Source organism: Lichenostomus cassidix, chromosome 7 (genome assembly GCF_008360975.1).
Source record: "Lichenostomus cassidix isolate B80296 chromosome 7, HeHo_3.0, whole genome shotgun sequence".
Taxonomy (NCBI): Eukaryota; Metazoa; Chordata; class Aves; order Passeriformes; family Meliphagidae; genus Lichenostomus; species Lichenostomus cassidix.
Window position 1 is genome coordinate 633,585 of NC_139488.1, and position 13,000 is coordinate 646,584.

Sequence of the window (13,000 nt, forward strand, 5' to 3'; positions counted from 1 at the left end):
CTGCTGAATACCTGTCGCATCTGCTCCTGATTACTCTTATTAAGCCCGAAAAGGCAAGGAAAATGCATTCATTCTCTCTACAAAGACACCCTCAGAAGTTTACAGCAATATCAAAGAAGAGCTGTCTCCCTCTAATATTAAAGTGTTCTTCAGTAAATGGGTAGCCAACTAAATGCCAGAGATTTAATTACAGGATTCAAGAGAATGTCTGTGCGGGTGGTTGAACACCAAACACACCAACTTTTAATCCTGTGCTGTGCAGAGTTCAAACTAATAGAGCAGCATGGTAACTAAAGCTTGCCTAAGCGCTTTAGCATCTGCCTGAAGGCCAACCCACTTCTCCTTCCTTTTCTGGACTCAACAACCTGCTCTGAGCAGAGCTATGTCCCTCTGGCAGAACATACAGTTCCATGAAACCTCGTATTTCACAAGGTAAATCTGCAGGTCTTAAGTGCAGAGTGCTTTTGGGCAATGTACATGGACAGTGAAAGGTTAATCTGAAAGTCCCCAGGACCATCTCTCTTATTAACAGTTAGTGGGAGAGAGGGTGGGCAAAGCATCTAAGACATCTCTACATGGGAAGGTGCACAACAGATGGTGCTGACAAACACCAGACCCTCCCTTCCAGATGAAATTTTTATAGTAGTCAAATGGACAGATGTTTCCTGTGCATGCCATTTCAGGGAAGCAAGCTGCCCCAGGATGTAAAAAAATTCATCTGCTTCTGGCCCTTCAGAATCTGTCAATAAAGTGGCAGATTCTATGGCAGAGACCAATTTTTTCCAGGAAGAGAATGCGGAGTTTCATGAAACATTAATGAAAACTTACTCAGCATCCAACTTGTCTCAAATTCAGATTTTGTGGTCAGTGTCCTACAAGCACTGACAGCTTCTACTGTTCTCAGAGATCACCCACCTCTCCTAAGTATACATGGAGCTTAGTTTGTTTAATCCTGCAATAAGCCAACAGGACTTTCACCTGCTCTGTAGACGTGCATGCTGTCTTCTACATTCTGAAACAAAGACCTTTTGTTCAACTAGAAAATCAATTGAAAAATCATGGTTAGTGCTCATTCTTTGATCAGTTAAAACAAAAGAAAGAAAGATACGTTAATCCACAGGGATATTTTCTCAAAGATGCCATATAGAAATTAAGAATAGAAGTGATCAGTAAAACACTACAGAAATGTCACTAAGCTAAAGGTGCAAGACTGTGGAAATGCATGAAGGTTTCTCATTCCAAAAAAAAAAAAGAATTCACAGGCCTACTGGCTTGCCACAAGCCTCAGAGAGGATGGATCTAGTTCTACTGGCAGTATCATAGAATTGCAAAGCTAGAGGTGTCCCTTCCTTCCTTCCTTCTTCCCTTCCCTTCCCTTCCCTTCCCTTCCCTTCCCTTCCCTTCCCTTCCCTTCCCTTCCCTTCCCTTCCCTTCCCTTCCCTTCCCTTCCCTTCCCTTCCCTTCCCTCTCTCCTTCCTAGACAAAAGTCTTGTCAGTCTTGTCACACATTCAGAATACCTGAATGTGCAGTACTTCTTTTCCCACTCGGGTTTCATTGATTTTTAACTCATAGAAAGCCTTCTTTTTTAATTTCCAGGTTAAAGTAGTAATTTCATAAACTATTATTTTCACTTACAAACTTGGGAACCAAGGGATTCTCCTCCCCAGACCACAAAACTGACATATCCACAGAGGTACCACACCACTTGCATTGAACCAGTTTGCAGGAGATTGGGCAACAAAACAACCTTCCCCATATTCATTGCTTTTCAGAAGTCAGCAATGCCAGGAAATTATGCTGAAGAAAGTGGTAGAGCCAGTATATATATGGATACCAAGGAAGAGGATGACAACCAGTAGACTCCACTCAGTGCAGCTTCTTTTCTCCCATCTACAGATCCCTAGCAAATAGCAGGTATGTAGCAAGTAAAATAAAGGCTCTGCATGCTGGATATAATACAAATTATAAGTGTGTGTGCATATATACATACACATACATATATATATGTATGCACACTCCAGAAAACTGAAAATTAACACTTGGGGAAAGACCCACATGTGTTTATCAAGTGGCATCAACAAAAAGTACCACTGGCTGTAAGCGTGCACTGGGAATGCTTCTGAACAAAAAAAAATCACAGAACCAGCATGAGATTTAGATCAAAATAAGAAACTCATACCCTAGAATTTAAATACTTTTCTCCTGTCTGTTTCAGAGCCTTTTGGACAAGCACTCACTTTTTTTTTCAAGCCACTAAATAAAAGCAGATATTGTTCTGCTCTTACTTAAATCCCAGTTGAGACTGCAAAGAAAAAAATGTGGCAATATGCAACTGCAAGAGTTGGCAACTTTATACCAACTGTTTGCTGGTGGTATTCAAAAGTGTAAGCTTTAGCACCTTAGTTCCCAACTTTCAGGGTGCTGGCACCTTTGCAGATTTGAATTCTGTTTTCTCCACATGCCTCAATCCCCAGCACCAGCTCCTTCTCCAGCAGATGGGGATACAAATACAATGAGGATTTTCAGATTAAATGCTCTATGCCCCACTATGCTCTACAATTTTTTGCAAAGAAACAGACGAGCAAAATTGACATTACTCCAATCTCACTGCTTGATTGTCTCTCACCTTTATTTAGAGCTATATAAAGTTTCTATAGATTAAACTCTACATTGCCTCAATTACATGACTTGAAAAAAGCAGAACTAGTATCATTTGTTAGGATGTTAAACGAGAAACTAACAAAATATACTGGGAAAATAAATTCTTTGCTATTAAAAAAGTCCTGCAGCAAGTCACACAGATAAAACAGCAAAAAAGAAAACATCAGGATATGTCAGCTAAGCAAAGACCTCTCTGAGAGTTTCTGACAAGTAAAACACTTGTCTGATTTTAGAACTTTTAATATCTCACAGATAATTTAGTTCCTTCAAGTGCAAACAAAAAACAGCAGGAGACAGAGCTGCAATTTTCCTCACTATAGGAAAAGGATTTGCAAAAGCACCAGGCATTAGACTGGTGAATCTGGGGTGGTGGGGGTAAAGCAGTTACAAATAAAACAACCACTGGGAAATGATTCAACAGCTGTTTGTGTCTTACAGTCCTGGCACTGATCTGCTACAGACTTTCTCGTTTTAATGTTTAGATACTTTTGGCCTTCTTTCTTAGTGTTAAAACTGTATTACACACATTTTATAGGAGGAGACAATGACCCAGAGGTTTTGACTTGACAGCTGTAACAACACAAATGAGGGGCAGATCCAACATTTTGAACAAAGCACTCTCCTACTTCCAAATCCCACCTGCAAACATTGTCTCCTCCTGCTAGAAGATACCTGCAGCTTACTCCTTTGTGCTGTCCTGCATGCAAGTTTTATCATTCTTTCAAACATCATGCTGAAGAAATGCACCACTACAATCATGTCCTCTAGAGTGAAGCATAGACTGCAATCATGCTGTGCATGACTCACAATCAAGAAATTACGTAAGCTCTTACCAAGCTATTTAGATAAAGAAGAAAGATACAAAACAGATTCCACTGCCAAATGATGAGTTGGGGATGATCAGTGGTACTTATTCTGAATTAGGGGACAAGCAGATTTAGCCCCGAAGCATGTTTCAAGTTCCGGAGGATATTGGATGGTGACAGATAAACCAAACACCCTTCATCCTGTTTTATTTATCTGCAGTCTATCTTGTCAGTCTGGAAGGTCTTCTAGAGTTTCACAGACTTCTGTATTTTCTTTTGGATACTACTCTGTGTAAGCATCATTGAACTAGCACGGCAGGGGAAGGTGTAGTCCTCTTCAGAAAAGAAAAAACAAAGTAGAGGACAATATAGGGCATCTCTCTACAGGCACCAGCAGGCTACTAGGTCATACATACTCATTGTTAATGTATGTGGCATGACAGCAGATAAGAGAAAAAATGTGGCTGTCTTCCAGGTGACCTCATGAACTGACAGATGGCATAGCAGTTCACAGTTTCATACTTTACTTTTCCTTACATGGATGTTAGGGGATGAAGGGGGAGAATAAGTTTCCCAAATGAATCTGAAGAGATGTGAGAGAAGACACTCTGAATGCCATTCAGATGCACAAAGAGTACAACCAGTCATAGCCATGAAAATCCAACTGCAAATTCCTCAAAGCTATCCCAGCATTTCTTAATGTCCCACACATGGAAGTCTGCATTTTACTGTGGTTCTCTGGTCAGAATTCTTTAGTTACCATCCATCTCAAATTACTCTGCAGAGCAGCATTGTCTCTCAGCATTGCTTGCTGGCTATTCAAACCAGGCACTATGAGGAAGCTGGTGCAGGAGCCGCAACATTCAGAAGATTCAGTTTTCTGCTCTGACTTTAGCAAGCTGGTCTCTCTTACCTCCACATCTGCTACATGTCTTCCAGCTTGTTTTCAGGCCAGTGACGTTAAAGAAATGGGGGTCTTCACAGGTTGTGGTACTGTGAGTTATATAACTATGTCAAACTTGATGAAATATGGGAGAAGCACTTGCTAAAGAGGGCACACTAACATTACATTAAAAATCCAATGATTTTCCATGTGCTAAGAAGTTATTCCTTTTTTTCTGTGAAAGACCAGAGAAAATTTGCTGGATTACTCTTGGGAATATAAATGCCTTTTCAGAGAAAACTAGGTATCAATCCCAGAAACCATTCCCCATTTTGTATCCTTACTCTTAGACATCTGCCTAATCCAGCAGCCAGCCTGGGCTGATAGCCAGTGGTCTTTCGTTACAGGCTAAGCAATCTCATCAACAGCTGGGTAACCAAGTGTAGCAAGTGCAGGACTAAGAAAGTGACAGGGCCTGTTAGAGTAAGGTCTGTTGAATGAAATGATACACTGCTGATGACAATTTAAGGCCCTGACACCCATTTAGGTTTGATTGTCAGAATGTGCTGGAAATGACCAGTCTAATTTTATCACTTACTTCCCCAAGCAGAATGCTTGATCCTCTGTTTTTAACCAACATTGTGTGAGAAGTTTTGTTCCCTGCTTTACCTTAATTTTCAAAACTTTAATTGAGTTTTGCACTTGCAGGAAGACTGAAGCTGACAACTCGATTGCTGCCATCACCTCTTAAGCTCAAGGGACAGAATTCTGTAGAATCTGTCTTTAGCCCATGATGTAGTTCTCCCCATTACCTCTCAGTTAACTTTCCCACAGAAAGGACATTCAAAAGCAGAGTCTAAACACAGGGTTTTGTGCTGAGAGCTGCAGTAACTATAAACACCATTCCCAAAAAGGGTGTTCTACCCCCCTGTCTTCGGGACATCTCTGCACTTTTAGTACAGATACTGAAGCTGCATTAGTATAAGGTAACCCAGCACCAGGGATGTCAAGAGCAAGGAGCAGACAAACAGTTGCACCAGCTCAAATACTTGAAACCTTAACTAATAACCTAAAAAATGCACTTACTGCTTGCAGTCTACAGCCAAAGGTTAATTACAAATCTATCTTTGCAGTTTACCAGTCAAGGTAAACTATCAAGCATGCAGAGCAGCTCAGCTCTGTGGCTGGTTGAAGGTAAAAGTGTAAACTCTACCTTGAACTCCTGCTGTCAGGCTACAGAAATGAAGTTTCAGATCACAAGCCTGATCTAATATTCTCTGAACTTCACTAACTCTGGCTCACTTCTCCAAACACAGAGACATAGGCAGTGGTTGCAGAAATACCAAATACTTGAGCCTGCAAGACAGAGGGTTCCAGAAAGGCCTGTTATTTAGAAACTGCATCTGGAGTGAAAACCCTTGATGTTTAGGGAGAAGGAAGGGAAAGTCCTGGAGTTTCTTGCTAAGGAGCCCTCTCCACAGCTGCAAGAAGCACTTGGAAGCATCAGCCACAGCATGAGACTTCCAACATCTGCGACAGGATTGAATGGGAAGCATTAAGTCCACAACAGTCTCCTTGGTCAATGCAAGGAAGATGAAAAGCCTAAGTATCTAAGAGAAGGTAGAGCTCCCAAACTCACTTGCCATCCCCATCCCCCCTGCTCCAAACCTTCCAGACAGGCTGCCAAGTCTTTAAGCCCCATTGCCAGGAAGCTGGGAACTCAAACTAATAAGAAACTGGACAGTTTTTCAATAAAGTATCTTGCTAAAACTAGGACACTCCTGCCATTTTGTAGAGAATGCTGAATCAGCACAGAACACCCTTGCATGGGAAACTGCTCCCCAGACGACTGGCATACTTAGTAAATCCTAGACAGCAGAGAAATGGAGACATGGAGATTTCCCTCAATATTACATACTTTTAAAAAAGCAAAGTAAAATAAAGAAATTAAAACCTCTTGGGATTAGCACTGCTCCAAAGAATGAGTTCATACTGTCTTTGCTCCCAAATCAGACTGTTGCTTTAAGCACCACAGCTAAACTCATTATATATTCTCACCAGCAATATGCTATTAATATCAGCTTCAAGCAGATAGCCTTGCCCTGCACAACAGACAATGTCGTTTTTTCCATTTTAAAATATTGATTTCTCTGTAATGAAGAAAATTCTAAGAGTTTTAAAGCATTCTAAAGTGTCATGAAAAAGGCAATTTAACTATTCAGAAACAGCAAAAATGGAAACAAGATTAAGATATTGCAATTCAATTTCCTAGGAAATAATGTGCCACCAGCTGTGCAAACTTTCCTGTAGCTAAAACAAATATTCTGATGCAGGCAGATGATTTGCACTGTAGCCTGTCTCCTCAGCAGTCAGGCCTCCCAAAGAACTCTCAAGTTGTCTCTTAGACTGTACAAGGGCTTTAAAGCCAGCCATACAACAAACTGATTTGATTAGCAGGACTCTGAGCTATCTTTAATTTTTATGTTCAACTCATTAACTCTGAGCTCCTGCAGACACATCCAGTACTGCTGCCACACACACTCTATGGTCCCCGAATGCAACAAATAACCAGCACAGCATGCACTATTATTCTGGTACACCAGACAAGACACATGCTGACTCGAGCAGCTAGACTCTTTGGTTTTCTCTCTTGAAGAGAGAGGCAAGGGCCTACCTGCTGATTCCATTGACAGGCACCGTGCATTCTGTAGAGTTTCCTCTTCTGGAAACTATGAAGTGGCCTTGTTCGGGCAGATGTGGTCACATTATTCATGGAGACAGATCTGAGTCTTGTCCTGTCTCTTCTTCTTTTCTTGATGTGCTGATGATCAAGCAACCAGCTGCTTGAAGAGGATACCTCTCTGTTGTCTGAAGCTCTGCATTTTCATGATTAACAAGGGGAGGAAATACAAAACATTAAATATGCTCCACATGCACAGGCCAAGATTTCACACACTGATTAGCATAAGCTATCTAATTCTACGAGAACTTTATAAACACCAAGATGTTTTAGCACACTGTTTCAGGAAACTGTGTATGTGCTTTGCTTGCTGATTTATTCTGTGTCTGGTCAGGAAAGGGAGTTCAAAGTTTTTGTTCACCTTTCTGCTTATGGAAACAAATGTCAAAATGAGGTCTCAAGTATACATCAGGTATTGTTTTATTCAAATCCAAGAACTCTCTTTCCAACATTTTTAAAACTTACGAGTTTTAAGTTACAATTAGTATTTGCCTTCAAACTGACATTCCATTCAAGACAGCAGTCATGATAATGTAAAGGAGACCTAGAGTTCTGCCCTAATACTTTCAAGATTTTCTGGTTTAGCTCAAGAACTGAAACCTAAGTGAAGCCTTAAAAGCCAGTGATCATTCAGAAAAGGGGCTGCAACTCACCGTGAAACATTTGCATCAAAATTAGGATCTCTACACACTTCAAGTGTAGAGAGTCAAAATCAAGCACAAAGTCGCAGCCAAGAGCAGCAGAAACCCCTGCTCAAACGTGTAGAACAACCTCACACCATTATCACCAACCTGCAGCCTGTCTGGTCACCAGAACAGGCAACACCCCAAGGTAAGAATTCAAAACGCTCTCCTCCTATTTGGGTAGGAATGACTCAATAGGAACAATGAACTACCCTCTTATAGGTATTTCTGATTTTATTTTGTTGCTGTAGCAACATCTGCTTGCAAAGTTGAAGGCTTGCTGCAAAAATACTCGTGTGCATTTATTTTTACAATACTGAAGACCTTGATCACAACTCTGAACTGCCTAAGCAGGGAAACTATACAAGGTATTTTGGCCTTGGTTCATAACAGGTCATCTATCTGCACAAATTATTATTTTGTCTTACGACAAGTCACAGTTTTATTAGTAAAGTTGTGACACAATGAAACATGAAAACCAATTTATTACAAGGCTACTTATAAATCTTTTTTGACAGGTGGTATTCTTCTAACTGTACATTTTTATTAAATAAAAAGGCTTGTTATGGAAGTGTGATTAAACACCATCCCATGCTGTGCTGGAGTGGTAACGAGGCTTTACAGACTTGAATTTGAGCTGTCTTTCTGACACATCAGTACAATCCAATAAGCAACACAGACACATGAAAACAACACGCTAATTAACAGAGGGAGGGTACAAAGTATTTAAAGGAAAGTATCAGTAAGTGCCAAGAAAAAGCCTGAAATACTGAGGCATGACATTCTTAATGTTAACACTGCATTTTTAAGGCTTGAGAAAGAAATACAAGGTTTATAGTCCATGGAAAATGTTTCTCAAAATACTCTCTCTGAATTCTCAAAATCATTTTCTGAGTCAGATGGCCCCAAGCTCAACTTCTGGATTTCCACATACCTCTCTCTTACATGAGAGACAACTTGGACAGATAAATTAGAACAAAAAGCTCCTCAGCCTGGCTCCTCAACTTTTCTGATTCCTGCCTTGGTTCTGGTGGTCTGTCCAGGCCCTTGGTAATTTCTCTGCAGTCTATGACAACTGCTCTATTTGCCCCCCTGTGCCTTGCAGCAATGCACCACTTCAGTTTCAGATGAAGACAGATTTCAGCTTTGTGGCCTGGAGCTTCAGTACATGGCAGTGTGGTTTTCCTGCCACTTGTGTAAAAGGCTTCCCAGTCAAGCTTTGAGTTAGCCGTTTAGTCTGATGTCAGTCTGAGTGGTCTTCAAAGTGTGATTCTACAGAAGAGCAACATGAACCACGGCCAAGTGTGAAAGTAGTGAATTTGCTAGAATGCTCCTTTCAAAGCTCATAGGTTGGCCTTTCTTGCTCTTGACTTTACTTCCAGATGTATGCCTGCACAGTAAGCCGTCTGACAGGCTTTATTTGTCCGGAAGTAATCCATTTTTCCTTCCTCTCCTCTCCTAAGAAAGTGCGTATCACTAGCTTAGGGAACTGCTTCTATGAACATCTACCTTCATGCAATGCTTTGGGCTAATATTGGCATGTGCCAATATTCAGATTCAACTGAGCAAGGAAATGCCACACAGAAAAAGGAAGGCACTGATGTATTGAGACCTTGACAAATGGCAATTCAAGGTTACCCATATTCAGTCAACCAGGAACTGTACATGCATACAACTGTACCTCTACTTCCACTGCAAACAGCTCACATGACCAACTGTACTGCAATCCCAAAACTACCAACCCCAAAGCATCTCATTAGAGATGCTTAGACCTACTTGGAACATGGACTATTGTGTTTCTCACATCAACAGCCTTCAACTAATTTCAAGCATTTACTTAAGAGAAAACCTCTATCAGTTTTTTCCCCCTCTAAAAAACAAAAAAAAATCCCCTTACTTTCCATTTGATCTGGATTTCTGCTTTCTGAAATACTGAATAGTTAGAGTGAGCTTTAGAAAATACACGGGGAGAAGCAGCCAAGAATTAAACTAACTGCAGCAAGTAAGTTAATAGTGAACTATTAAATTAATACAGTTAATTGAACACACAGCTACTACAACGACAAAATACTACCAAAAACCTGAAACATGCTCAAAAAAACCCCGGAAGTAGGAGGCAGTGAATTTCCCTGCAGGATTCTCATGATAACCACTCTATTTCATGCATCTTTAATGAGCAGTATTTATTTGCAGATTTCAAAGCAGCAAAAAATTAAAACTGACAGTTTAACTCATATTTAAGACAGCATCTAGAAAACCCTAAAGTCTCTCAGATTCCTTTCCAAGATCTAACTTGCCAAACTCCCATTTAGAGCTACGGCACTGAAAAAATCTTTCAAGTCCTAACATTCTTCTATGGGCTCTCATAGGTCATGAGCAGAAAACAATCAACCTTAGAGAGAGTAGTCCATGAGCAAGCAACATGTTACTCATGAAACCGAAAGGCTAACTTTGAACAGCGCCTAATAAATAAGAAGAGAATTGGCTTGAAGTTACATCTTAAGAGTCTCTCATCATGAAGCCAACTTCATACACTCCTAAAAACATTTTTAAAAGCAGGAGTTCTTCCTCGTCTGTCTCATGAAAAAGTCACAGATCCAAGACACAGCCTAAATTACTCTATTCTTCCACATACTCATCTCCATTTGCAACTCCTATTTCAGGGCTATTTTTATTCCACATCTCAGAGGAATATTCTCATTTTCCCCTACATCACCTATAAACAATTGATACATCAGGAGCCGGGATGTTACATTCCAGGACCCCTTCATCAGAAAATTTAGGGCAGAATCACCGTGGAACAGACGGCAGCTAAAGAAGCTGCCCATCCAAGCTGCTCATTATAATCTCTTTGTGGGAGGCTACAGCCTCTGCAGCAAAGCTGAAACAGACGGTATGGCCAGCTCTTCTTGGAGTTGGGAGCCCGGGAATTATGCTCTGCTGCACACTCTGCCGTAAACACTCCAGCTCTAGTTGGGAACAGTTTCTTCATCCACCTGGTATTAACTAAGACCTGTGAATAACAGCAACCTGTCCATCCTCAAAAATAGCATTACAAGTATCTCAGCAGAAATATCCAACATACCTAGATCTTTTTTAACTGTAGTCAGTTACCTTAATGTTATTTTGAGACTAATACTTATCACAGCCTCTATTGTACTTAAAATCTTTGAACAAAAGATGGTATTACCAAGTAGTAGGGACTAGCACTGAAAAACAGTTTTAAAATACTAGCTTCAAGCTACAGTCATCCTGGAACAAAATACCTTGTCCATCCAGGACAAAATACCTTGAATGGAAAACAGTATCTCCAAATTCCTGAAAATATAAGTAGCAAAGATAAACTTGGCTTTTTATTGAAGACTGATCAGCTTGAAATTAATCAAGTTGCCACCTGACACTGACCTCTACTGAGACACAGGTGAGATTGCTTACATATTCTGCTAACCTAGGTTGTCAGTTTTCCAGAAATAAAGCTGCACTTGTTACAACCAAATGTATTCACTCAATCAGAAGTGTGTTTCTGTATTCTTTCACTACTCCACAGATTCATCTTCCCAGTACTTAACGGTAGTTACAGTGACTATATTTTCATGATATCTTTAGGAACAACACAAAACCCCACTGTTTTCGACCTTACAATCCAGACTTGACTTGTCTGGAAGCCTGCAGAAAGCAGCTCGCTTTTCCTGATTTATTACTGTAATGATTATCAGTTCCATATAGATAACTTTACCAAAAGTTATCCTCAAAAAAAAACCACAACCACACTGTCACCCACCTGAAGGAGATGCCATTGACCAGCTGTCTGTGCCTACAGGCCTTGGATGAAAGAGATGAAGAAGCTGGAGAAAGATTGAGTGGAGCAATTAGGCTGCTGATGATTTCACTCAGTTGTGCACTCTGGGAAAAAAAAAAAAGTAGTCAGACTTTTACGCAGACTCAACAGCTCAAAGGTCCTGGGTTTTTGTTGGTTTCCTACTTAGTATTCCAATCCCACACATCATGAAATAATCATATTTCGTTTCTTCCTGTGAATAACCATGTTGTTGTGGTTTTTCTTTCATAGTTACAATGTTCATCTCTAACAAAACCCAAATAAAACACTTTAAAAACCCACCACCAACACAACCCTGAACACTGTTTATACATTTGAAGTAGTACCCCAAACACAGTAATGATCTCAGTATTGTAACCAAAGGTCTTTAAAAGAGAAAAAGACACCAGAACACTTTATAGCTGATATTACAACAGCTGCAGCCAAGAGCTGCTAACTGGCCATTTGACAAGCATTTCAACAGGGGAAAAAAAAAAGGTCAACTCCCTATTCATTGTACATTTTGTTCACTCAAAGTATTTCTGTTCTTGAAAGAATCCTCTGCATTGCTCACTGTAGTTTGACAAAGGTGCTTTTATAAAAGGAAGCGTAACTACATGAGGACTATTTTAACAACAGACAGAATGGGTAAAACCTTCTGGTATGCTCAAAAATAGCAACAAGAGGCCACCACCACCCCCTCCTCTTGCAAAGAAACGTGACTTTCAGAACTGACCCAAAACCAATGAAACAAATGTAGCCAATTTCTTAAGACTAAGAATTACTCCTTGCAAAGCAATGAATTGTGGACTGACTCCAAATAACATTTCACAATGATTTTTTGTTTTAAATGTCAGACTTTAAAGGCTATTCTCACAATAAATGTAGCTTTCTTAGAGGAAACGGTGTTCTGCACACTGAACAGAAATTAAATGCATCTGAAATGGCATACTTCTTTTTTTTTTAAAAAAAACCTTTTGCATTACTTGGTTGGATTTTCAGTCAGAAATAAGAATGTTTAAAACATGAATTGTTAAAGGTTACCCAGTAACTTTTCTTTACATTTTGATTTTACATTTACATTTTACATTTATGCAGAAAGAGTAAGAATTCTTTTCTTCAATTTTATAACAACTCACATATTTTCTTTTAATGTTTAAGTGATGCGGTCATGAAAAATTTCACATCAGAATAAAAAATTCAGTGAGGATATTAAAGCACAGAAACAGCAAGTCAATTATAAAAGGACCGGACCAAGCAAATGAGATGCCAGTAAAATAGTTAGCAGACTGATTTAAAAATATCAACAGAATTCACTCTGTAAGGAGCAAAGTCTCATCTGAATATAAAAACATGAAAACAATGGCAGACTTCCAAAACACAAGGAAAAACATACATGTAACTTATAG

At 39.8% G+C, this 13,000-nt stretch overlaps 1 protein-coding gene and 1 long non-coding RNA gene across 2 annotated transcripts in view; one reads left to right on the top strand and one right to left on the bottom strand.

The window, feature by feature from the left end:
- The window catches only part of KANSL1L (KAT8 regulatory NSL complex subunit 1 like), a 62,323-nt gene that overhangs the window by 22,159 nt on the left and 27,164 nt on the right, over positions 1-13,000 (bottom strand). Inside the window, exons 5-6 of the mRNA XM_085065691.1 lie at positions 11,556-11,677; positions 7,026-7,227 (exon numbers count right to left, since the gene is read on the bottom strand). Of these exons, the coding sequence (XP_084921817.1) occupies positions 7,026-7,227; positions 11,556-11,677 (324 nt within the window). The remainder of the gene's footprint in view (positions 1-7,025; positions 7,228-11,555; positions 11,678-13,000) is intronic.
- On the top strand, positions 1,778-8,356 carry LOC146434280 (uncharacterized). The gene is made up of 2 exons (XR_014853330.1): positions 1,778-1,915; positions 3,198-8,356. It is a non-coding gene; the product is annotated as an uncharacterized LOC146434280 (long non-coding RNA).